General features: G+C 48.0%; 1 protein-coding gene across 4 annotated transcripts in view; it reads left to right on the forward strand.

The window, feature by feature from the left end:
- Positions 1-19,264, forward strand: part of KIAA1217 — a gene marked incomplete at both ends in the record, with an annotated part of 339,403 nt that extends 320,139 nt beyond the window's left edge. Inside the window, 8 exons of one of the 4 annotated variants that reach the window (XM_080717095.1) lie at positions 2,992-3,175; positions 4,956-5,119; positions 5,807-5,974; positions 9,116-9,235; positions 15,693-15,770; positions 15,881-17,470; positions 17,990-18,112; positions 18,791-19,264. In XM_080717095.1, coding sequence (XP_080573221.1) covers positions 2,992-3,175; positions 4,956-5,119; positions 5,807-5,974; positions 9,116-9,235; positions 15,693-15,770; positions 15,881-17,470; positions 17,990-18,112; positions 18,791-19,264 — 2,901 coding nt within the window. Of the gene's footprint in view, positions 1-2,991; positions 3,176-4,955; positions 5,120-5,806; positions 5,975-9,115; positions 9,236-15,692; positions 15,771-15,880; positions 17,471-17,989; positions 18,128-18,790 lie in introns of those variants that run through there. The other 3 variants (XM_080717096.1, XM_080717097.1, XM_080717098.1) reach the window with 3 other exon arrangements.
- Positions 19,265-27,030: the final 7,766 nt, after the last annotated feature.

A 27,030-nucleotide genomic window follows, 5' to 3' on the forward strand; every position in this document is an offset into this window, starting at 1 on the left:
CTAGGGAACCAATGAAGGTGACGGGTCTAGAATAAAGGAGGCTGGATGGGAGGCTGTTATGGAAGTCTACCAAGGAGGCTATTACAGGAGTCTACGAAGGAATTTGGAGTGTGGAGACAGTCAAGATGGAAAGAAAGCTGGGTCTAGAGATGAAATGAGGGTCTGGGGGTGTAGCTCAGCAGTAGAGCTCTTGCCTGGCACGGTCAAGGCCCAGGGCTCCATCCCCAGCACCTCAAAAAACAGAAAGAGAGAGAGAGTGCGAATTACATATAGAAAAAACACACTACTTCTAAATATCCTTTGACCAGTGTTCAGTGAGCATGTTAACTTCCCTAGCTCTCTTTTCACTCATAGCTTTTCCCCCCACTCATTACTCTATGGGCCCAGGACCAGGTTCTAACCCTTCCCGCCTCGCTTGCAAGTGACCGGGATGGGTGTTTTGATGTGACCTCTTAAAAGCACGGGGCCAAGGTCGTGACCATTGGGCCTGGGTCCCAAGTAGCTTCTCTTTTCCAAGGTCAGTAGCTGTGCCCTTAACCCAAGTCAGCTGCTTAGAAATCACTTAACCCAGGACGGCATGGAAAGCTAGGTCCAAATAGCGTTTGGTCCTATTCCCAGTGCTTCACAGAGCAGGGAAAAAGAATCTATTTCCTCCTGAGATTTCTTAGATCCACTTCTTAAGATATCTCATCACTGGAAACATCTCAATAGTTAAAAGATGGCAGCGTGATAACAATTTTATTTCACAAATATCCATTGAGATATTTGTGAATATATCAGCTGGGCATTATTCTGCCCCGTGAGCATAATAATCATTATGGTGTACGTATCTTAAGTTTGGAGAGGAGACTTACAGTCATCTCTAAAAACACCCTGGGCACCAGGAGGGAGGCCTAGGTCTGTCCAGCTGCTGACCAATGTGGTGAGCTTATGTAATCAGTGGACGCTACCGAGCCCACCGCACACTGAGCCCTCGTAGGTCTGGTGAACAGAGACAAGGTCTCTGCCTTGGAGAGGCGTACCCTTACAGAGAGTAAGGGCAGGTGTGTGCCAGGTGATAATCAATGCCAGGAAGGAAAACCAAAGGAGGCCGTGATGGTGAAGGTGGCGGCTGCTGTTTCTGGGCAATCCATCACCTCGCTGGGTGGGGCCCAGGGTCATCCCATGAGAAGTATGTTGTCATCCGTCCCCTCGGGTGGAGGCACACAGCTGTCATCCAAGTACTTGGGAGGCTGAGACAGGAGGATCGCAGGTTTGAGACCTGCCTCAGCAATTTAGCCAGACCCTGTTTCAAATTTTAAAAAATAAAAAAATAAGACAGAGCTGGGTATGCGTGGTGGCGCACGCTTGTCATCCCAATACTTGGCAGGCTGAGACAGGGGGATCCCATGTTCGTGGCCAGCCTTGACAACTTGTGAAGCCCTCTGCAATTTAGTGATACCCCCCTTCAAAATAGAGAATAAAATAGGGCTGGGGGTTTAACTTGGAGGTAGAATGTCCCTGGGTTCCATCCCCAGTACCATAAATTAATTAATTAGTTAATTAATTAATTAATTAAAATAGGACTAGGGGAGCTGGGTGTGGTGGCTCATGCTTGTAATCCCAGCATTCAGGAGGCTGAGACCGGAGGATCATGGTTTGCAGATAGCCTCAGCTACTTAATAAGGCCCTTTGCAACTCAGTGAGACCCGGTTTCAAAAATAAAGAATAAAAAATAGGGCAGGGGGTGTAGCTCGGAGGTTGAATGCCCCTGGGTTCTATCCCCAGGTCCACACACACAAAAAAAAGAATAAAGGTATCGAGACAGGAGGATCACAGATTTGGGGCCAGCCTCAGCAACTTTTAACAAGGCCCTCAGCAACTTTGTGAGACCCTGTTTCAAAATTATAAATAAATAGGGCTGGGGATGGAGCGTAGAGGTATAATGCCCCTGGATTCAATCCCCAGTATCACGATAGGTAAATTAATTAACCCATTAACTATTTAATTAAAAAATATTTTAGTGCCAAGCGTGGTGGCGCACGCTTGTAATCCCCGCGCTTGGGAGGCGGAGACAGGGGGATCGCGCAGGTTCAAAGCCAGCCACACTGGCTTAAGAGACCCTGTTTCCAAATAAAAAATGGGTCTGGGAGTGTAGCCCGGAGGTAGAAGGGCTTCCAGGAACCCCAGTACCTCCAAGAAAATAAATAAATAATTTTAAAAAATAAAAATATTTTAGTGCATATTTAATTTTAAAATATTTTAGTTCCTATCATGGAACTTGATAACACCACAGTCATCTAAAGAATTTCCCCTCCCATTTTATAAGAAAATGTGACCTATGACATAAGATTTTTAAAGTTAAAGTTATTTTTAATGGACACTCAAAACACAGAAATTGTTCATGTCAGTGGAGCCGCGTGTGCTGTTCCAGTACGCACATGTGCATTGTGTAATATGACATAAGATTTTTAAAGTTAAATTTATTTTTTAATGGATACTCAAAACACAGAAATTGTTCATGTCAGTGGAGCCGCGTGTGCCGTTCCAGTACGCACATGTGCGTTGTGTAATCAAACATGGTTTTTTGTTGTGGTGGTACAATTCCCAGTGAACATTTGGGCTTTTGTTTGTATGTTTGAACATCTCTATGGTGAAAACTTGATTTACAAACAAAATCTGGCGTTAGGAAGCATGCCTTTGAAAGGACTGTGGGTGCCCCTTCTTACTTAGTGTTTGAGGATGTGCGAGGGAAGGGCTAAGTGGTCATTTAGGAATGGTTCCTTCCCCAGCGCCTCTGTGGAGGAGTGTCACTGGATAAAATCGTGGCAGCCACTGAAGGCCGGGGAGGCTGGCATTGTCCCCTGGAGGGAAAGCAGACCATTGTGTTAGCAGCACTTCAACTGTGTCACACCCTCTCCCCGCTCCAAGGCGAAATCTGCAAACTAAATCAGCCTTGCCCTTTGGTTTTTTGGTTTTGGGGATTTTTTAATCACATGCCATTTCCTTCAGAAAGCAGAAAGGAAATGGGAAGAGAAAAGGCAAAATCTGGACCACTATAACGGGAAAGAGTTTGAGAAGCTCCTGGAAGAAGCCCAGGCCAACATCATGAAGTCCATTCCAAACCTGGAGATGCCGCCAGCCTCGGGCTCGTTGCCAAGGGGAGATGCTCCGGGGGATAAGCAGGAGCTTGCAGGTGAGGGCTGCTCCCACACGGGCGCTGGGGAGCTGCTGGGGAGCCCGACTGCCCCGCCCGTGCTGGACCGCGACACCCAGGCCTCGCTTCTTAAGACTCATAAAGCTTCAGGGTTGCAGGCGTGAGTCATCAGGTGTTCCTAAAATCTTGTTCCTAAGATCTTCTACTCTTTAGCGACATCGTGATGGGGAAGCCACAGCTCGTGTTGAAATTCAAGGACAGTGTCCCAGAGAGAAAATGGCAAATTCCCAAGTTCTTTATCTCCTGCGAATGTGAGACATTTCACAGCACCAGCTGGGAGCGTATGAGGCCTGCATTTAAAATGAGTGTTTTGTAGGTCACAGAAAGAAAATACCCGCTTTTATGAGCTCTCCAAAGGATATTAGACCATAAACCCAAATTGTACTTTTTAAATTAAAAAAATATTTAGCCAGGTGTGGTGGCACACTTGTAATCTCAGTATCTGGGAGGCCGAGATAGGAGGATCTCAGTTCACGGCCAGCCTCAGCTACTTAGTGAGGCCCTCTGCAACTTAGTGAAACCCTGTTTCAAAATAAAGAATAAAAAATAGGGGTGGAGGCGTAGCTCAGAGGTAGAATGCCCCTGGGTTCTATCCCTAGTACCGCAAATAAATAAATAAACAAACAAATAAATAAATAAATAGAATTAAAAAGCTAAATTAAGCCGGGTACGGTGGTGCACACTAGTAATCCCAGTACTGGTTAGGTGGAGACAGGAGGGTCGCACGTTCACAGCCAGCCTCAGCAAACTTAGTGAGGCTCTCTACAACTTAGTGAGACCTTGTTTTCAAAATTTAAGAAAAAGTAAACTAGGCCTCGGGGTGTAGCTTAAAGGTAGAATGTCCCTGGGTTCAATTCCTAGCACCACAAAATTTTTAAAAAGGAGGTTATTTAACCCACTCATTACCAGAGCAGAGGAGCCCCCACCCCCCTGCAGGGCTGGTCAGCTGTGCTAGACCCTACAGAGAGCCACAGGCCGGGGCGGCCCCCCAAGCAGGGCTGCCGCCACCTCACTCCCTGATCGCCCCATAACCAACACCTGCCTATCTGAGCATCATGGCTTTGCATCCTGAAGATTTGCCCAGGTCTTTGTTACAACTTTCATTATAAACACCTCCACCTTAGATCCCCAGCAAAGAAAAACAGTGCCCCGGGAGACCAGGCCACGTCCCTGCCCAGGTCTGAATTGCGCTTCTGTGCCTGGCGCGCTGAAGAAGCCGGGAACGCCTTTCCTTCTGCCCCAGGGGAAGCTGAGCAGGCGCCTGCAGCTCCTGGCTTCGCTGTTCACACTAACCCGTGACTCCCTGTTTTCTGTACTTGCGGACCCCTGTCGATAGCAAAGAATCTTATTCAACCACATAACCATGACACTTCCCAAAAAATATCCACATCCTCTCTGACTTTATTAATTTTTTTAATATTCCCCTTCATGTCCTATTTCTTTTTATTTTATTTTATTTTTGCAGCACTGGGGATAAAACCCAGGAGTATTGTACCTCCGAGGTACACCCCAGCCCTACTATTTAGTCTTTTTATTTTTTTTGAAACAGGGTCTCACTGAGTTGCAAAGGGCCTCACTAAGTAGCTGAGGGCTGTCCGTGAACTGCGATCCTCCTGTCTCAGCCTCCCGAATGCTGGGATGACAAGGGTGCGCACCAATTTTTAAGTCAGAGTGCGGTAAATTTGTGGCAACACGCTGGACCTTTCTGGATACTGTTGTGAAAATAAATTATTTTTCACAATGGCATATTGTTTTCTAGAGGATTCTCCAAATTCAGAACAGGACTTGGACAAGCTGGGGGGAAGGTCACCTCCTCCTCCTCCCCCACCCCCTCGGCGAAGTTACCTGCCCGGATCGGGACTCACCACCACAAGGTCTGGCGACGTGGTCTACACCGGCAGAAAGGACAGCGCCACGCCTAAGGTCTGACAGGTTAAGCCCTGGCAAACTGGTGACTGGGTAAAAATTAACCCCTGGGAGGAGGTTCTCCTGTTTCAACATCAAAAGTAGCGAGACAGAGAAGAAAGTAGGAACTCAGCTAAAGCAAACAGATCCCCAAGAGATGTCACAGATGGGAAAATATCAGCCACTGTTATTGGGCTCCATTCTGCACCACGAGTTCTCCCCTTACTTGACTTTTCTCTGTGGTTTAGTGAATGCAGGGCATCATAAGATTGAAAACGGGCAGGAGGGGGAAGCGAAAGAAAGACGGTCTTACAAAGGTAATGGGATTGCTGACACGATTGTGGGAGTTGATACAGGAAGATGTTAAGTGAGCTATAGCTTCCGCTTAACTTGGCAAGTTTTGTCGTGTAAAATGTAAAACACGATTTACATACGGAGCTGTAGGAGGGAGGGGCAGAGCCATGCTTGAAGGCACTGGATGCTGAGGAATGGCACCTTTATTATAATTCTTCAAACCCATTCACCAAAAGAACAACTTGTGCAAATGAAACCCAAACTGCATGCAAGGGAATAAAATCACTTCTCAGCCAGACATGAAGAGCCAGGAAGCCGCTGGACCAGGCAGCCGGGGACCGTGTGATCGGTCCCTTTTTGTCCATCCCTGGGAAGTATTACATCAATATCTGTGGGTTCACTTTCCCATAGACAAGCAGTGAAGATGTTGGACCAAGCCCAGCGACCAGAGCCGCCAAATGCCCAACAGAAGAGCCTGCTTCAGCCTGGGCTCCCTCCTCTCCGCCCGTCACTGCTTCCTCCGTAAAGGACGAGGAGGATGAAGAGGAGGAAGGAGAGAAAATAATGGCTGAACTCCAGGTACGTGGTTGAGGGGCCTGCCCTCGGCTCCTGCCGTCTCACCCGAGACCCTCCAGCCGTGACTCGGATTTGTTAGCTAGAGCCAGGGCCCCTGGACCTGGACCACAGAAGCTGCCTGGTCTGGCTGTGGGCCCATCTCTTCCAACGTGGATGCGCCGAACCAGACTCTTGGGGCGTAAGACACATATGAGAAATGACCATTTCAGAAAATGACTCTGGAAGGTTGATCCAGAAAATTCAGTTGCATATCTCCCTACCTCTCTGGCCGGTAGGAATTATTACCCTTTCTTTCAGACATAGTAGTCTCTGCTTCATCTCGAAAGTAATGAAGACAGGGATTAGAAATACCATCCACTGTTGTCTTGATAGGAGCTGATGAAAGCATGCTTTAGGTGAGGTCCTGCTCTTGGCTTTAACCTTGAGAATGACTGACCTCCAATTACGACTCAAGGTCAGTGATGGCCTCCTGTAGCTCATACCAGGTTCCTGACCTATGGGAATGTCATCTTGGCAGATACTCTGAAGAACTGAGTGATTTTGGTCCCCATTTGCCTTGATATGTTTGGGGAACGATACACCTGTATTAGTTGTACATGCCTGCTTTTAAACATACAGACACAATTCACTCATAGGATTAAGGACGGGGTACGGGGGCTGTACCCCAATTCCACCTGACATTCATTCCGATCATGGATATGAATATTCTCATCTTTTGATATGTTCTAAGAACTTGTCTAATTAGAGATGTGCACAAATTCAAGACCCAACTCTGTATTTTGTTTCACTCAGGCTTACTATGCGATGTTTCCATCAATCAGGCTAGACCACAACCTCTTTGGGGTCCCCAGATGTGTTACCTCTTCACACTGTGCCTACAAGTGGTTTTGTGTAAGACCATGAGTTATATCACTCTTCTCTTGGAAGAGGGAGGACTTTCAAGCCATGCTGTTTTTACCATACTCGGTCTGTCTGGTGTCCATGCAAAAACAGAGCTGCTCAGATTTTATAGGGAAAAGGGGTTGTTGATTTTCCTGACATGTGCTTGAACCCTTTCAAGTCTCCATCAAACTCACAGACTGGCCTGGGACATCCCTTCCACCAATCACAGGTTTTTAGGATAACTAGAGACTCTCATTCATAGAATTTAAAGTCAGTAACTTTCAGATTTGTGAGGAATCCAGTTTTAGCCCTCTAAGAGAAGTCATGTATATGTTATAGCCACTTGACATCTCCCTCCACGAAATCTTTATCTTTGGTCCCCTCTTTGATGACTGTTTTATAATGACTGGAATTATCTGGCCTCTTGGAACTGTGGTTGCTGGGTACTTAATAGTGGTGAATTTTTCTAAACTAATCAATCAACCCCTGTTTGGTCTCTCAAAGACCCAACCCTCCAAACCACAAAGCTAGCCAATCGTCAACGGCTGTGCTAAATCCACAGCTCCTCTGAGAATGTCATCAGACATCAAAAGAAAACACAGGTTCTAAGCTGGGCGTGGTGGCACACGCTTGAAATACCAGCATTCGGGACGCTGGGACCTGAGGATCGCTGTTCGCAGACCCCCCTCAGCTTCTTAGCAAGGCCCTTCGCAATTCAGTGAGAATTCTTTCAAAAATAAAAAAAGACTAAAAACTAGGGCTGGGCGTGTAGCTCAGAGGAAGAATGCCCCTGGGTTCCATCCCCAGTGCTGAAGAAAGAAAAGAAAACAGGTTCTAAAATTCAGGGCCTAACAGCCCAAAGGATATGACAAATACAGCCAGCAAAGGACTTTAAGTCTCGGTGAAGCTAGGCCTATACAGGGCGGGCCATACTTGGCTTGCTCAGGGGCGGCAGGAATGACAGCCACAGAAGGAGCAGAGGTGAGCAGGAACCTGCAGCAAGGCCGGGGAAGGGCCTTTGGGCTTCAGCTACTTTTAGACTTTGTGACCAGCTGTGAATTAAACATCCCAGGATGACACAGATATTTTCCTTTTATCTGCCAGCTACTTTCCAAAGGACTACACTAGACATAAAGAAAATGCTAAGCAATAATGTAAGATGAGTCACTTCTTAAGTAAGTGACTTTTTTCTCGCAGTGCTTAGGGATGGAACTCAGGACCTCATGCGTGCGAGCCAAGCGCTCGCCACGGAGCCACGCGCCCAGACCCAAGTAACCGAGTCTCATTCCTTGCTAAACATAAGAGTTATTTGGGGAATTGGAGGGGGAAAAAATCCTACAGCCCAGAGATTCTGGCTTATGTATTCTCGGAGTGAGGCCTGTGTAACGGTATTTTCTTTTGCCCCCAAATGGGCAGTAAGTAGCTTGGTTGAGAATGGGTGGTTCTTATCAGCTGGTTTCTCCTGCTGTTATGATTCAACTTTTGGGCGCCTCCCTGGATGCCCACCTGCCCCTCTGCCCACTTGACGCAGCCTTTACTTCCTCTCTGTCTTAGAACTGGCTTCTCTCCCTGGGCACTCAGCGTACACACGCAGCAGCCCTTGGCTCTCGGGTAGAGCGGCCAGCTTTCTGAGGCGGAGCCCCAGGGCAGGGCAGCTTCCTAGCCACTGAGGACCACGGGTGTCCTGGAGAGCATCCATTATTATTAATGAGCCTCAGGAAGTATGGGACTGTGGCTCATTCAGAGAATAGATAAGTAAGAACTACTTTCATTTTAAGGTTTAAGAGATCGTGTGAGTTTTTATTTCCCTATAATTTTAATAAAGCTGTTTTTTTTTAAGAATATCTTTTTAACTCACTTACATAGTCAACCCTTTTAAAAGGTCAGAGCAAGGAGTCCCACTAAGTACAAATCAGATTCATCCCAAACAGAAGAAAGCGTGTTCTTCCCTTGAGGGCCTGGGGATTGAACCCAAGGCTCCTGTGTGTCAGGCAGGTGCTCTACCACAGAGCCACACCCAGCCCGAGGTGTTCCTCTTACGGGCTTGGTCCTCTTTATCTGGGCCAGGAAGTCTTGGCTGGGGGCTCAGCCCCCGAGCTAGCTTTGCCCACATATCCACAGTGGGGAGTGGGTTGCAGGTGCTGCCCCCGGCATGCGTCTGCAGGTCAGGGCTGGGGTCCTCACCTCTTATTCCTGCCTGTTTCCTTCGTGTCTGCTTGGTGCACTCGGATCCCCGTTAACCTCGGTATTTTAATTCCTTAGGCATTCCAGAAGTGTACTTTTTTGGAAGTAAATTCAAGCAGTCATGCTGAGCAGTCCCGGGCTGACAGTCACGTAAAAGACACTAGGCCGGGCGCCACAGGCCCACCCAAGGAGGAGAAGGTAACGATGTGGCGCCTAACACGTTTGCCACTCGGTCAGACGGCCCTCTCTTCTCGCCCTGACACTAACACGGCTCGCTCACACTTGACCTTCGTGCCCTCTGTCTTTCTCTCGCTCCTTTTTATTTACTTTTTAACCAATAGAGACCCAAGTCGAGATGGTGATGCCTGCATCCAGTTCCTAGACCAGGTTTCCAGAATGAATGCTGTGTCCCTGTACGCAGCATCCAGAAGTGTATGTAAAAGCTAGACAGCACTTCCCAGCTACACTGTATGCAGCCAGGAGTGGTGACGTATACTCAAAGCCCCAGTATTTAGGAGGCTGAGACAAGAGAATCGTAGGTTCAAGGCCAGCTTCAGCAATTTAGCGAGATCCTGTTTCAAATTAAAAAAAAAAAACAACAACAACTAAAAAGGATGGGGCTTGGAGCTCAGAGGTAGGACATACCTGAGCTCAATCCCCAGTACCAAATAAAACAGTGTATGCCTTTCTAGATTTTCTAGAACAACTCTAGAAAAAATATAGAATAAAAAGTTAAAAGTTTAATATGTCTTCTGGGCCCACACCAAAAAAAAAAAAATTTTTAAATCTAAGTTAAAAGTAAATGAGCTGGGTGTGGTGGCGCACGCTTGTAATCCCCGTGCTTGGGAGGCTGAGGCAGGAAGATTGCACAGGTTCAAAGCCAGCCTCAGCTACTTAGTGAGGCTCTCAGCAACTTAGTAAGACCCTGTTTCCAAATAAAATAGAAAATAGGTCTGGGAATATAGCCCGGAGGTAGAAAGCCCCTGGGTTTCATCCCCAGTACCACCAAAAAAAAAAAAAAAAAAAAAAAAAAAAGTAAATGAAAGTCTTAGATTCAGGAAAGAATTGAGTCGGGCATAGTGGCACACATTTGTAGTCCCAGTGCTTGGGAGACTGACATTAGGATGGCACAAAGTTCGAAGCCAGTCTTAACTACTTAGTGAGGCCCTTTGCAATTCAGTGAGACCCTGTTTCAAAAGAAAGAATACGAAATGGCCGGGCGTGGTGGCGCACGCTTGTAATCCCCGCGCTTGGGAGGCAGAGACAGGAGGATCGCGCAGGTTCGAAGCCAGCCGCACGCGCTGGCTTAGGAGACCCTATTTCCAAATAAAAATGTAAAAATAGGTCTGGGAGTATAGCCCAGAGGTAGAAGGGCTTCCAGGAACCCCAGTACCACCAAAAAAAATATATATATATACACACACACACACACACACACACACACACAAAATGAGCTAGGGGTGTCGCTCGGAGGTAGAATGCCCTTGGGTTCCATCCCCAGTACCGCAAATAAAGAAAGAAAGAAAGAATTGAATAGCAGTAAATGCCCGCTGCCACATATATATTAGTATTGAATTATGGAAACATACAAGCGTGCATGACCACATCTGTCCACAGAATTTCTGCAAAGTATAACCAGTTTTTATTTATTTATTTTTGTGAGTATGGGGATGGAACCCAGGGGCATTCGACCTTCGAGCTACAAGCTCAGCCCTATTTTTGTTCTTTATTTTGAAACAGGGTCTCACTGAGTTGCGGAGGGCCTCACTAAGTAGCTGAGGCTGTTCGCGAACCGCGATCCACCTGTCTCAGCCTCCCAAATGCTGGGATTACAAGCATGCGCCACTACGCCTGGCATATAACCAGTTTCTAAAGTGTATCTTTCTAACATAGTAAGTTCAGTGGAGTTTTAGTGCTAAACTATATTATGGTTTCAAAAAGATGTCGAAGCTCTGCAACAAGGCTTCTGGGATGGAGTAAGTCCTTATGAGAGAGAACATTATCCTAAGTGTTGCGGCTGTGACTTTAAGCTGGGTCCAGAGCATTTATGATCTGGGGATTGAGAGACATTTTAGGGTTTTGTCTTTTTTGTTTCTGTTTTTGCTTTTTATGGTACTACTGGGTATTGAACCAAGGGCATTCTACCTCTGAGCTATACCCCCAGCCTTATTTTTTATTCTTTACTTTGTAACAGGATCTCACTAAGTTGCAGAGGGCCTTGCTAAGTTGCTGAGGCTGGCTTTGAAACTGCAATCCTCCTGTCTCAGCCTCCCAAGTACTGGGATTACAAGCGTGCGCCACCACGCCTGGCTTGAGAGCCATCTTGTTTTAAGGATGACTTTTGTCTAAATTTTAGGATAAAAATTTCAACTTGAATCCTAACATTTCTCAGCAGAAACTTACGTTTCAGAACTTGGAGACTGTTGTTTCCCATAAATAAAGTCAAACAAATCTGCTGATCTAACAACCTGCCAGAGCCCTGCCCCTTCCTGGCTCTCAGCCAGCACAGAGCTGCGCACTGAATAATGTCTGTTTTGTAACAACAAAGGAAACTGCTAGTGAGGGAGGGGAGAATTACAAGATTATTGATGATAAGCCTTTCCATGAAGCAAACCTCCCATTAATTTGACTTGACCCCATGAAACAACATCAGAAATACATGGTTTTTTCAGTAAGTGGGATTTTCTTAGATGGCCTTATTAAAACTTAACTCAAGCTAAAGGCTGTGACTTGCTTTGGTACATTTATTTCTTTTTCTAGCCCAGTTACAAAAATGATCGTTCATGGGAAATATAAACTTAATTCAAAACTTAATCCCAGCATTCATGAGACTGGAGGATCCGGGTTCGCAGGCAACCTCAGCTACTTAGTGAAGCCCTTTGCAACTCAGTGAGACCCTGTTTCAAAATCAAGATTAAAAAATAGGGCAGGGGGTGTACCTCAGAGGTGGAATGCCCCTGGGATCCATCCCCAGTACAGCAAAAAAAAAAAAAAAAATCTCAATTTATAGACGGCCTCGTGCATAGCTGGGCCTGGCCAGGCATAGCATAGCATCTTTGGGCCAGTGTGACCATTTCTGTCTGAAGTACTGATTGAGAGCTTGGAACTGCTCTGGAGATAATTGAGCCCTCTGGAGATAATTGTCTCACTGTAGAATTTTTAACTGTCTGGAATGTTGCCTGAGATTTCTTATCCTACAACTAGGACAAGATTTCTTTGTCCTTTGGTATAATTTTTCACAACCAAGGAGCCATTAGGAACCAGCAGGTCTTTGTGGAGTGCCCAGCATGGGGTTTAGTGGCAGGTGCTTATTCTGGGCCATTACAGTCAGCAACTGGATCTCTGCTTCATAATAACCCTAAGTGTCAGGCTTGGCTCTGACTTTTGTCCTTATTAACTTCTACCTGGGCTGTTCATCTTTCCTTCCTTAAACAAATGTTTTCTTCCAAGTGTTTCCTTCTAACATGAAGTTCCAACCTCATACTTGACTTTTACGCAATTTTCTTTTAACTGTGTCTCTAATTTTGGCTTCTTGTCCATATACATATGAGTATGGTCTCTGGTCATCAAAGTGATTCAAATCTTGGGGCCCAGAAACAGATATTAAAGATTACCTTTCACATAGAGTCCTGACCATCCAAGCCCAAGAAGTCATCATCAGTTTACATCACAGTGTGGCTATGCCGCCCTGGATGGAGGCCCTGAACTTGCTTTGGTACATATATTTCTTTTTCTAGCCCAATTACAAAAATGATCGTTCTTGGGAAATCTAAACTTGACATCTTTGACTTAGGGACTTCCCACTGGAGTATTCCTGCTACTATTCAGTGTCAAAATGCACGTGTTGCAAGGCGATGTTGGAAATATGTAGCAAAGAGGTGGCCAGGACCCTCCCCAGCTGGTCAGATGTCAGCTTTGCCCAGCACGTGGCACCAGGACACACCAGCCAGATCACATGTCAATCTCTTCCTCGATCCAGAGAGCAAGTTCGCACGCAGGGGCCTGCGTGGTGTGCTGACTTCATGTTTCCAGTTGAAACCTTAAGCCAGAACGTCATTTACTTTTCTTCCCAATACCTTTTGCTTACTGTATTAATTGTTTTACAGTCTAAAATTAAAATCCCATCCCCCCCCAAAAAAAAAAACCAAAAATAAAACCTCTGCGGTTCCACTGTAGCCCCTTAGTGCCTGGGACTTCCTGATTGGAAAGCGGAGGTTAAGCAGGAGCTGTTTGGTGTCTGTTGTGCCATGTGACTATTATTCCATGTGATTAACACTGACTGTGTTGTGTTTGTGCTCTTCCTTGGGTGTGAATGAACGTCCTTTTCATGTTTTACCAATGAGGTAGAATTGCTCAGGGTCGCCTGTGGCTTGGCCGGGGTGATCTCCCTTAGTACGCCGTCATTGGTTTAAGCAAATAGCCTTTCTTGGGGTTGTGTTTCACCCTGTTAAGATTGCCACTTCCTCCTGGGATTCTGCAGCAGGAAGGGCAGCAATAAAGTGCCTGGAGGAGACTGGGCATCTCTAACGTTGGGCCTCTGCCAGGCAGAGGCCCTCCCGCCCCAGGCTGGCAAACGTGAGCTTCCGTGTGAAGCACTCGTGACCTGCGTCCCTTCCCTTGTGGCCTTTGAGCCTGAATCCTGGTAAGACCCTAAGAAATGTATCTCTGCATCATCAAATACAGAGAATAAAAGCCAAATTACAGGTGGCACACACCTGTAATTCCAATTCTTAGGAGACTGAGCTAGGAGGAGTGCAGGTCCAAGGTCAGCCTCAGCAACTTACAGCAAGGCTCTCCACAACCTGGTGAGACCCTGTTTCAAAACAAAACAAAAATAGAGTTGGGGGGTAGCTCAGACATAGAACGCCCGTGGGTCCACTACACACACACACACACACACACACACACACACACACACACACACACATATTCATGCACGCACACCATTGCCACAGTCTCATTGTCTTAGTGTTAAATATTCGTCTGGCCTTGCTGTCATAGCAGTGGCGCACATCTACAGTGGTTATCCCGAGAAATTATGATAGAACTGGAGAATCCCCATCCCCTGCTCACATCAGAGCCAGCAGGTGCCACTCGTGGTGTTGCTGAGTCAGACAGAAATACCAGGCCGCCAGGTGTGTAAACGCGTGGCGCATACAATTACGTACAGAACGTGACACTTGATAATGACTATACTACTGGCGTTTGTGTCCTCCTTCACACAGTGTATCCTACTTGAGTATACTCCTACTTACAAGAAAAACGATACTTTTTAGCCGAACGTAGTAGCGCACACCTGTAATCCCAGTACCTTGGAGGCTGAGACAGAAGGATCTCGGGTTCAAGACCAGCCTCAGTAACTGAGCGAGCCTCTCAGCAACCTAGCAAAACCTTGCTTTCTAATTAAAAAAAAAATTTTTTTTTAAGGGCTGGAAATGTAGCTTGGAGATAGGATACCTCCAGGTTTAATCCCCAGTACCATTTTTTTAAAAAGATGTATTTTGTCCCGTAAAACAGTGTGTTGTGTTGGTGTGGTGGTAGCTTCACACGTGGCTGTTCGCCGTGTCCCTTGATTGCATCAAGAGGCCGCGTCGAGTGACTGACCTGTCCCCTCTGGGTGTGTCAGCACACTCTGTTCCTAGGTTTGTGCAACATGGACTCGCCTAGTGATGCTTTTCTCCAAACTCGGAACGTGTCCGTGTCGTGAAGGACTGCATTGCGGCAGCTCTGTGGATGCACGTTCCACATCGTGGCTAGGATTCCTTTGAAGGTTATTTTGACCCTGTGATACTTGCAGTACCAAGTGCAAGACATTTTTCAATCTGTCATTTGAACAGGAAAAAAATAATGTTTTTTTTTTTAATCCCAAAGTACCACATCCACCCAACGCAGAGGTCTTTAAAGGACACATTCTGTAATAGAAGCAGACATAGGACTGAAATAACTAGCTAAAAGGGACACCGAAAATCTCCTAATCTTGCTTAGGCATGCTGGCACATTGCCTGTAAAGTACCCGAGAGGCTGAGACGGGAGGGTCACAGGTTCAAGGCCAACCTCGGCAACTTTGCGAGCCCCTGTTTCAAAGTAAAAAATAAAATGGGATTTTAATGTAGCTCAGAGGTAGAGTGCCTCTGGGTTCAAACCCTATACAACGTGTGTGTGTGTGTGTGTGTGTGTGTGTGTGTGTGTGTGTGTGATCCCATTCTTAGTTTAGAGTCAAGAAAAGTGAGTTGCAGACAAGGAAAATGAGTGATACGCCTGAGTCGCGGGGTAAAGAGGCAGATCTGGATTTGGACGTGAGCCCCGTCTGCCACCTGAACTGTGTTCTCTACTTTTTGTGGCTGTAGATTCCGCTAAGGTCACCATCAGATGTTGGAAAGAGGTACACTCACTGATGGGTCTGCTCCACCACAACATTTTTAGTCCCTGTAATACTTTGCTAATCGAGCCTTTCGTCTTATACAAACGCAGGGCATTTTTGGAAGCTGGAGAACAAAGAGGACCCAGGTAAACAGAGCCAGAGGGTCTGCATTGGTGTGGCCCCATTTGTGCTTGGCCCGCATGTTTGGAAATGTAATTAAAGGAATGATTTAGTTGTAGTCCACGTTGGGGGGTGTGGTTTTGTGGAGTAACGTGTCCTACGCTGTCCTACCAGAATTTGGAATTTTTCCATGAAGACGTACGGAAATCTGAGGTTGCATATGAAGATGTCCCCCATGTGGCACAGCAGAAGGTGAGTTCGCCACGTCCGTGTTCCAGCAATACCGAGCAGATGAATTAGCCTCCCACGCAGACCCATCTCTGACTAACGTGTGCGGTTTCCCCCCTCCGTCTCCCTCTCAGGTTACCGCAGGGGTTCTGAGACCTAGTGAACCTCCTAAGTGGGAAAGAGAAATGGAAAATAGTGTTTCTGGTGTATCCAAAACATCGGAATATAAAGCAGACATCTCAGTGAAGGAAAATTCCATATCCAAGAAGAGTTCATTCAGAGACAGTAGAAACTATTCCCAGAAAAGTGTGCCCAAGGTCCGTTTCAGTTCCTCTGGCATTAATTCCTTAGAAGCTGAGGTAAACAAAGGAACTAAGATCTCAGGACTACAGTACCCTCTACCTGGCACTGAGAATCAGAAGCCGAACCATGCACAGACAACAGAGAGGCGTGAGCCAGGGCAAGAACCTACGGACAGGTGTCACGACGTTCCCGCCCCCACCAGCTCGTCAGATTCCAGTGTTCGCGACGTCAGAACACAAGATCAAGATATTCTCCTGACAGACGTCGGCCAGGTTATTCTAAGACCCAAAGGGGCCAGGCACGTGAATGTTAACTCCCAAGAGGATGGCGAATCAAGCCCCAGTTCCCCCACCGAAGAAAACGGTACCACCGACAACATCGCCTTCATGATTACCAAAACCGCCGTCCAGGTCCTGTCCAGCGGGGAGGTCCACGACATAGTGACCCAAAAGGGACAAGACGTCCAGACGGTTAACATCGACGCCAAGAAAGAGACGACCTCTCACCCGGGAGGGGCCGAGCTGGAAGAGCCCGTCGTGTGCCTCGACAAGAAGCCAGTTATCATCATCTTTGACGAGCCCATGGACATCCGCTCTGCGTATAAGAGACTGTCAACCATCTTTGAGGAGTGTGACGAGGAGCTGGAGAAAATGATGAGGGAAGAAAAGATCGAGGAGGAGGAAGAGGAGGAAAATGGAGACTCTGCGGTCCAGAATAACAGGTCCCCGATGGTCCACAAGCAGGTTGCCTCTGGAAGTCATAATATGGGCCGGCAGGGCGAAATGAATTTAGAGCCACACTCCCCGTCGTCGGCAAGGACCAAGAGCCCAGCGGGACAGGAAGCACACTCCAACGAGCCCAGCTCTTCAGCTCCAGAAGGCAGGTCTGACGGAGCCGAGGACCCCTTTGAAAGCCCCAAGAAAAAGTTCAAATTCAAATTCCCTAAGAAGCAGCTCGCGGCTCTGACGCAGGCCATCCGCACTGGAACGAAAACGGGCAAGAAGACCCTGCAGGTGGTGGTCTACGAGGAGGAGGAAGAGGACGGCACTCTGAAACAGCACAAGGAAGCCAAGCGATTCGAAATCGCCCGCTCGCAACCTGAAGATGCCTCCAAGACTCCAGCCAGGAGGCAGGAGCAGCCCGGCGGGGAGGGCACCTCCCAGATCTCAAGAACGGATGAAATTAGGAAAAATACCTACAAGACACTGGACAGCCTGGAGCAGACCATTAAACAGCTTGAAAACACCATCAGTGAGCTGAGCCCCAAGGGCCTAGTAGACACCTCCTGTCCCTCCGGCCGAGATCCCGCTCCAAGCTCCTCACACGGAGCCCACGAGTCCTCTCCCCGAAACTTGCTAGTTCTGGATGGAGCCCCCCCTGCCCCAGAGCCCCCCGCCTCAGTGGCTGCAGCTTCACGTAAGGTATCTTGGCTGCTGGAAGGCGGCAGGACCCAGCTTTCTCATACCTGCATAATCACCGGTAGTGAAAGGTGTCTCGTGACTTAATCGCTTCCTTTCAGGTGGCTCCGTGTGTTTTTTTGTTGTTGTTGTTTTTTTGTCTTGTGCGGCACTGATGGCCTCCTCTTTACACTTTCTCCCTCGCCTTCAACACAGCAACAACTAGGTGTCTAACAGCTAATGATTCTGTTGTGTTTTCCTCTCTTGCTGATTGGTGTCGGGTAAACGGTTGGGGCGCTGGGTCAGCCGTGGTCTGATGGAGTTGATTTCTCTGACACATTAAAATCCGTTTGATCAGTAGTGAGCAATTGATTCTGTTTGATTCTCCCAATTAACCCCAGTCGGTGTCCACTAGATCTGTCCCGCATGCAGGGCTCTGGCTTCCCGACTTGAGCTTCTCCGGTGCACACAGTAGGGCAGCCTCAGCGACCAACCACTGACCTGCTATTTTTGTCTTCTCCCCCTTGTCTGTCCTTCCCGCAGAGCTCCGGCGGGACCGCGCAGACGAGCAGGATGCCAGTCCCTCTGGGTTCCAAGACCAGACCCGGAAGCCTGGACAAGCCCGGCAAGCACTCCAAGCTGCAGGATTCCCGCCACTACCGCCAGGTAGTCTTACCTTAAACCCAATTTCGGATGGACAGTATTGCCATTAAGAAGCAAGCCGCTGACTTAGTTGATACCAAATACCGTGCTTTCGCTGTAAGATACGGTTTCCATAGACACCCTGGATCTGGGGCGTGGAGGAAGGCTGAGACACCCGTGTTCAACCTGTCACCTCGCTCTTGCATGCTCACAATCAGACATCTTTTCCTCTGTGACGCCAAATCCTAACTGTTAACCCACGGTGCCAGGCCAGTTGAATTTTCTTTGGTGAAGGTCGTACTTGATCTGAACATCTCGGGGAACAGAGACACACCACGTGGCTTTGGAGCTGTCGCCAGTACTAACGCCCGCGTTGACTGCCTTTCCTTAGGACCTCATTAACTCTCCATCGCTGTCTCACCCCACCCAGTAATAATCCCCACGCCCTAAGCTCACTGGCTAGCAGGGCCGACAGGGAGGGACACGTGGGGAATGACGTCGCGTGCCTGCTCCTTCCTCCTGCTCCGTCCACGCCTGTCCTGTGCTCGGGTGGGGGGGTCCCAGGTCCAGACTTAGCTCAGGCCCCAGGTGTTGTGTGTTGTTGGCTTGTGGTTGGCTCGGAGGGCTGCGTTTGCCAGGCCCTGTGGGTGGGTCTTGTGACCAGCTCTCTGACAAACTGTCTCCCGCCGTCTCTGTTTGCAGGCTAACGGAAGTGCTAAGAAAGCTGGTGGGGATTGTAAGCCTACGTCCCCCTCCCTGCCCGCTTCTAAGATTCCAGCGCTTTCTCCCAGCTCTGGGAAAAGTAGTTCTCTACCTTCTAGCGGTGACACCTCTAACCTCCCCAATCCGCCTGCTACTAAACTTAACCCTCTCAGCCCCCAAACAGGACGATCCGCTCACTCCTCCTCGCTCATCCCTTCTGTCTCTAATGGCTCCTTAAAATTTCAGAGCCCCCCTCACACAGGTAAAGGCCCCCACCTCTCATTCCCACTGCAGTCTCAAAATGGCCGAGCAGCCCCTCCTTCCTCCTCCTCCTCCTCCCCGCCCTCCCCGGCCTCCCCGAACCAAGGTGCCCGGGGCCTCAGGACCGTGCACACGCCCAGCCTCGCCAGCTACAAGGCGCAGAACGGAGGTTCAAGCAAAGCCGCCCCGTCCGCAGCAAAGGAGACCTCCTAAGGCCAGATCTTGCTAGACACCTGTTGGAGTTCCTTTCTCTCTCTCGCTCTTTGTTTTTTTTAATAAATTTTTAGCAGTCTGCAACTGTTTTCACAAGAGAATGTAATATATCGCTGTACCGTTTGAAGCTTAACGCAAAGTATGTGCTAAATACTGGAGTAACAGATTTCAGTAAAGCTTGTTTGTTCTGTTGGGTTTTTTTTAATTTTCTGTTTATACTTTTTCCTGTTGTAACTACATAGTGTTACTGTCTAGAGATACCAATTACCTGAAGTTAGCATGTGCAACAAACAGTCGGGGAAGAGAAGAGTGTGCGTGAGACAGGAGAACCTATATTCAGCATGTAAAACATGTATGATTGCAGAATTTTAGTATGTTTTGTATAAAACTATTTTTCATTACGGAGATAGACGTGAACAGAGAAATACACAAGTGTGACTATATAAATTGTAAAACAGATATTATAATATTTCCTTTTATTTTAGTGTTATTTAGCTTTATTACAGATTTCTATTTTTGTCAAAACTTCATGGTTCCTTTCGAGATCTTTTTTGCCAAAACATTTTTGATACTATAGCATTGTACATTTGAGCGTAGCATCCTAGACTATAAGCCAATACACTTCTCCGTAAGCCGGTAGGGCGCTTGCGGGGAAACAATCCACACAATTGCACTGCCATGAAATGTCTGTATAGTAATTTGCTAGCCCAAGCAAGCTAGTTTTGGGTTTTTGTTTTGTTTTGTTTTGTTGCTTTCCCTTCCGCCCCCCAAACATATTGAGATTATCTGGTGGTTTTCTTTGCAGTATCTAACCCCTTTGTTTCCTGAGACCTACTAACCCACACGATCGCATTGTGGATTTTCAAATGTACACTTCTGTACGGTTCCATAACCTGATCAACTTTTGTAAATATATAAATAGACAATAGTACTGTACGGGATCACACATAGAGTAGTTTTCCCACACCAAAGTTACTTTCTATGCATGCTTTAAAAATATATATTGGGATGGGCAGAAACAGGACTCTCCGTACATTTTTAAAAAGCAACACGTTTGCACAGCTAGAGTGTTTTTGTAAATAAATGTATTTGTATAACACAGTCATGTAATATACAGAACTATAAGCAGAGAGTGCGAAAAGCAAATAAAGGGCTGCATGCTTATTATTTTTTGTACCTGTCACCATACTTCCTAGTCAAAGAACAAAATGTCACTATTACCAAGTAAAGTGTTTTTGGCTTTGAGGGCATTAAAGTAAAGTGTAACCACATCCGCTCAGAAATTGCTTTTCCTGAAAGTTCCGGGCCACTGATGATGAGTTTGTAATAAATTAATTGCAAGTGTGGCAACTTGTATGTAACCCGCAGGCTCCGTCTCTTTTCTGTAGTTTCCCAAGGTTTGCTTAACAGAGAACAAACCTCCCTGAGTTTCACCTTATTCTTTTCTCTGTTTTCTTAAATTTCCAATGGAAGTAAAGTAGAAATAAAATGTCTGTATCACTGGGATTATTTTTGAATTATCAATTAATAACATATATATGTATATATATGTGAAACATATATATAGAAGTGAAACATAGTATACATATATGTATATAGTATACATATAGTAAACAAGTATATATATATATGTGAAACATATATATACATATATATAGTTGGTGTAGAAGGAAATCTGCTAGCAAGTATTGCATCACATGCTTTCATTTCTAAAAAAAAAAATAGAAAAGGTAGTGAAAATACCCAGATTTCTAATCCACTGCAGAAACAATCTCAGGAACCTGCTTATTATCATTTTCCTCCAAAATATTTAACTTGGTGGTTTGATATATAATTGTAAATAGTCAGCCGGGCGTGGTGGCGCACGCTTGTAATCCCCGCGCTTGGGAGGCTGAGACAGGAGGATCGCACAGGTTTGAAGCCAGCCTCAGCTACTTAGTGAGGCTCTCAGCAACTTAGTGAGACCCAGTTTCCAAATAAAATATAAAATAGGTCTGGGAGTATAGCCCGGAGGTAGAAGGCCCCTGGGTTCCATCCCCAGTACCACCAAAAAAAAAAAAAAAGTTAAAAAATGCAAATAGTCTCCTGTGCAGTCAATCAAGGGGGAGAAGTTGCGGTTTTGACCTGGGTCCTCCAAAAAGAAGCCAGGCATTGAGGAGGGGCGAGACGTGGCTGATTCTGAGGAGGGGCGAGACGTGGCTGATTCTGAGGAGGGGCGAGACGTGGCTGATTCTGAGGAGGGGCGAGACGTGGCTGATTCTGAGGAGGGGCGAGACATGGCTGATTCCAGCTGCATGGCTGCACACAAGAGGCCTGCCCTTCTGCACACAGGGCAGCCCACCGGTACACAGGAGACCCCAGGAGACTTCCCTGTAGCACATCTACCATCAGCACGTCAGACTGTCTCAGCTCAGCTGATATACCAAATCAGAAGAGAAACTGTAGCTAGCCGGGGCTCAGGCTTCCATGAGACGCTTTGGCGTCCTCCGGGACAAGCTCAGCTGTTTTCTGCCCATCAGGATGACAGAGGCCATCACCCACCAGGAGGAGGGGAGGAGGCCTAGCACACACACAGCCTCTCGCTGCAGGACCTGGTCACCTTGTTCCCAAGCTTAGGGCTTGACTAGTGCGGATGCCTTCAGCGCAGACATCTCCAGACGCTTCTACTCCTGATTGTCATGGCGATCACCCGCGTCCAGTAGCACTTAGGAAAGAAACCAGGTGTAAAAGGTTGTTACGTTTCAATCATGCCCCATGATCCATCTCAGTGACGACATTGAATTGATAAATATCACAGCTGCGAAAACTATTTTACATGACGCATGCGTACATAACAGCTAATCCCTGCTGATGTATCTGCTGCAGTTTGTGGCAAGCTGAAGGCTCTAAGCAGCTAAGTAGCACCTAGTGGCTCACGGTTTCCAGCTAAGGACTTCCCAGAGAGATGGCGAGGTCTGCAGGGTTTGGTCTGTCTCAGCCAGTGCACTGCAGAACAGAACATAAGAACATCTTCTTCAGGTAAGTGAGGGACAGCTCATTGGCTCCATCCTGCCGCCTCAGAAATGGAGGACAAAACACTTGAAAGGTGCCTGATAAGCCGGGCGTGGTGGCGCACGCTTGTAATCCCAGCATTTGGGAGGCTGAGACAGGAGGATTGCGATTTGCAGCCAGCCTAAGCTACTTAGTGAGGTCCTTTGCAACTTAGTGAGACCCCGTTTCGAAATAAACAATAAAAAAAATAGGGCTGAGAATATAGCTCAAAGGTAGAATGCCCCTGGGATCAAGCCCCAATACTGCAAAAATAAGTGCCTGCGAGAAATTTGCATAATAAACCGGGAATGTTGGTGCACGCTTGTGTAATCCCAGCGCTTGGGAGGAGGAGATAGGAGGATCGCACAGGTTTGAAGCCAGCCTCGGCTACTTAGGCTCTCAGCAACTTAGTGAGACCCTGTTTCCAAATAAAGTATAAAATAGGTCTGAGAGCCAGGTGTGATGGTGCAGCTTGTAATCCCCACGCTTGGGAGGCGGAGACAGGAGGATCGCGCAGGTTCAAAGCTAGCCACGCTGGCTTAAAAGCCCCTGTTTCCAAATAAAATAGGTCTGGGAGTGTAGCCCAGAGATAATAAGGGTTTCCAGGAACCCCAATACCACCAAAAAAAAAAAAAAAAAAAAAAATTAGGTCTGAGAGTATAGCCCGGAGGTAGAAGAGAAATTTACATAATAGAGCTGCCTCCTCTGGCACCTGCTCACCTTTGCCTAGTGACAGCTCCCCCTCCCCCGTGGTGGTTTGCGATAGAGCACACTGGGGTCTTCCTCACTCAGACCTAAAACCCAAAGTACCCACAGCTGCCAGCCATGATGCCCATCGTGGGCAACACCAGAAACCTGTGGATAAGTCCCCCTTCGTGCATGTGTTCCTGGAGCAGCTGATGCAGGCGCTCCATCAGGGCGGCCCATGCCCCTCTTAAAGGCAGGACCCCGGGTTCCTCCACCCTGGCCCTGCCCGCCGGCAGAGCTCTGACCATCCTCCGGCTTCTGTGGGCTCCCGGAGCCTCTGAACCTCTCTGGGGTCTGTGAGTAATGACTTTTCCCCTTTTCTTCTTGCTTATTGGTTTTATTTCTCTGTTGTGACCCAGCTGAACAAAACCCTTGTACCTTGCCAGCTTCTCCCCCACGAGGCTCTCCTAGGGACCAGTGTTGGCGTATGGCTCTTATCCCCCAGGATATCCCAACCCAGATGCAAGCCAGAACCTCGGTGGGAACGGCATCCCTCACTGTGACCTTGGAAGGGCTTGGCCTCAGCGGGAGGAGGAGCGGCTACATTCAGAGTTGGTTTATTTACTGTCAACAGACTCTCACTTAAGGGAGCGTGTGTCTTTTTAAGTTAATTCTTCACCTAATCTCTGCATCTAAAAATGATCGAGTAATAATTCTCGTTAGCTTAGCCAGGCGTGGTGGCGCACGCTTGTAATCCCCGCAGAGACGGGAGGATCGCGCAGGTTCAAAACCAGCCGGGGGCGCTGGCTTAGGAGACCCTGTTTCCAAATAAAAATGTAAAAATAGGTCTGGGAGTGTAGCCCAGAGGTAGAAGGGCTCCCAGGAACCCCAGTACCACCAAAAAAAAAATTATTCTCGTGGACTTTTCTGATGTCTGTCAACCCATTGAACTAGCCTCCGGAGCCCTTCCCCGCACAGGGTAGGGCAGCGGGTGTGTATATGTGTGGGGGAGGGGAGGAAGGTGACCTTTGACATCAGTGTTGCTTTCTGGTTATGCTTTTTTGTGTTGTTTTTTTTATGCTATTGGGGATGGAACCCAGGGGCGCTCTATCTCGGACACTGCCAGCCCTATTTTTATTATTATTATTATTCTTTATTTTGAAACGAGTCTGAGTTGCAAAGGGCCTCACTAAGTAGCTGAGGCTGTCGAACCGCGATCCTCCTGTCTCAGCCTCCCAGATGCTGGGGTTACAACCGTGCGCCACCACGCCCGGCTTTGGTTGTGCAATTCTGAGCACGATTTCCTTTGATTTTCTTATCCGTTAATGGGATAAATAAAACAGAACCTGCCTTCTAAGGTTGTTGAGAGGCTTCGATATGATGTATACACAATTCTTTTATAAACGACTAGTACATTGCAGCTCACATCATCGCCAGGCTCAACGTATCAAAAACCTACGCACACACAACTCTTCACAAGCACCCCCCTCCGCGTCCCGCCTCGCGCCCCTCCCCCGCCCACACAAGTTTGAAGATGGTAGTAATAGCTTCACATTTTGCCACCGTATTGTCTGAACTGTTTTCTTCAGTCCTTCTCTCCCCTTCCCCCCTTTAACCTCTACAGGTCTCTGCAGTGTTAGTCTCTTAGTGTTAGCCAGGTGTAGCAGTTTGTAATCCCAGCGTTTGGGAGGCTGAGACAGGAGGATCGCGGTTCTTGGCCAACCTCTGCTACTTAAGCCCTTCGCAACTCAGTGAGACCTTGTTTCAAAAATTAAAAAATAAAAATAAAAATAGGGCTAGGGTTGGAGCTCAGGTTAAATGTCCTTGGGTTCAATCCCCAGTACCACATACCACACACACATGCCTTTTATTTTCTCTAGCTTCCACAGAGAGAACACATACCACCTCTAAATTCAGGCTAAACTCCACTTTTTTATTTTTGAAACAGTTTTGCTAGGTTGATGAGTCAGCTGCTTGCTGAGGCTGCCCTCAAACCTGCAATCCTCCTGTCTCAGCCTCCCAAGTACTGGGTATACAAGCGTGCGCCACCATGCCCGGCTTTGAAGCCAACTCACTGAGCATCTGGTGAAAGTTAGCTAGGATCCCGTGATAACAGCTGCAAGGCCGGGCCCCCAGGAGGATGCGGCCCGCAGAGGATGGAGCAAGTCTTCAGGTCGCTGCTGCTGCTGCTGGAGCCCAGCACACAGGTCTCTTTGAGTGTTTCCGGGAGGTGCGGCATCTGGCTTGCGCCGGTACAGTATACAACTCCCAGCAGTGCTGCGACATTAAAAACAGGCTTGCCTTTTAATATAGCTCGTGACTAACTGGAACAGACATTGGCTCAGACAGGGAGAAGAGATAAAGCCCCGGGAATTGTGGCTGCAGGAAAGCTGGGCTTCTGGAGAGCCGCATTCTCCGGCTTGGGAGGAGGGGCTCCCAAATCCTCAGCTACACCCTAATGGTGCCCATCCCTGGGCCAGTGCCGGGGCAAGGCACCTGAGGACGGGGAAGCGTCCTCCAGGCACTGAGAGCAGGCTTAGCCCCAGGGCCCTGCCTCCCTGGCAAGCCCAGCCCTCCTGTTACCCGGCTCTGATCCTAGCCAACTGCCTCCCTCCCTCCAATGCTCTATAAAGGCAGCTGAGTAACCAGGAAGCTTTGTGGAGGGAGGAGAGGAGTAATGGCCACTTCAAGAATTGCAAAGGTCATTTTGCAAAACTAACCACATGAAGTTGTGCAGGAAAACACGCCCCTGACCACAGCCCCTGAGCTGCGCTGCCGGAAGGTCGTGCCCCAAAGAGTGAAGGATCCGCTGGCATGTGCCTGTCATCCCGGTACTTGGGAGGTGAGACAGGAGGGTCACAGGTCTGAAGAATGCTTCTGGAACTTGGCAAGTCTCAGCAACCTAGCAAGACTTTATTTCAAAAAATTAAAGGGTGAGCCCAGCATGGTGGTGCACGCTTGTAGTGCCAGCATTTGGGAGGCTGAGATAGAAGGATCACGGTTCGTGGACAGCCTCAGCTACTTAGGCCCTTTGCAACTCAACGAGACCCTGTTCCAAAAATAAAGAATAAAAAATAATAAAGAATAAAAAATAGGGCCGGGGGTGTAGCTCAGAGGTAGAATGCCTCTGGGTTCAATCCCCAGTACTGCAAAATAAGTAGATATAGCTCAAAGGCAGAATGCCCCTGGTTTCAATCCCTCAATAACCACAAAAATAAGTAAATTAATACAAAAATAAAGGATTCCCACTGCGTGGTAAAGAGTCTCCCAGGCCCTGCTGAAGCTCTGGTCTGAGCAGCTCCAGAGATGGTACCCACCCTGGAAACAGAGCGCTCATCACTTGGCCAGGAAGTAGGAAGGTCCATTATATGCAACAAGTTACCAAGAAGAGTTGAAGTGCGTAGATTCACACAAAATGCTAGAATCTTTGACTGTCCAGGGCTTTCAGGGAATCTTTGCAATAGGTGGAAGGGTCTGTGAAGACGTCAGCAGTAATGACCGTCTGCTGCCCATCAGGGCCAGGTATGAGCTCAGGTGTTCTATATCCGCTGTCTCTTCAGCCTCACCAAGGCTCCCCTGAGGCCATGGCCGGAAGGCCGGCCTGCAGGACAGGTTTGGGTCCATCTGGGCGCCAGGGGCCCACTGTTCTGCCTGGAGTGGGGGCTGCTCAGGGGTCTTTTTGAAAAGTGGTGGTAACGGGACGGGGGGTGGGGGGGCTTGCATTCTGGGCTCAAGCGGATGGGCAGAAAGCAGAAAGTCGTCCATTGAAGGAATTACTAGACCGCCCATTCGGGCTGCCTCCCCTTCCACATATGGGGTGAGGGAGGAGAGGCTCAGACTGATGTTAAGAGCCACTTGCTGGACCGGCCCTGGCCTGGCGATTGCGTTTTCCTAAGCCCCATGAGGCAGCTAAACTAGAAAGCACCTAACAGGGACAAAGCTAAACTGCTGACCCAGGCCCCACCCGCCCCGCCCACCCCCTCAGAGCCCCGCCCCAACCCCGGAGAGCCACGCCCCCCAGAGCCAGCCCTGGAGAGCCACGCCCCCAG

The sequence above is a fragment of the Muscardinus avellanarius genome, assembly GCF_963383645.1.
Source record: "Muscardinus avellanarius genome assembly, chromosome: 20".
Taxonomy (NCBI): Eukaryota; Metazoa; Chordata; class Mammalia; order Rodentia; family Gliridae; genus Muscardinus; species Muscardinus avellanarius.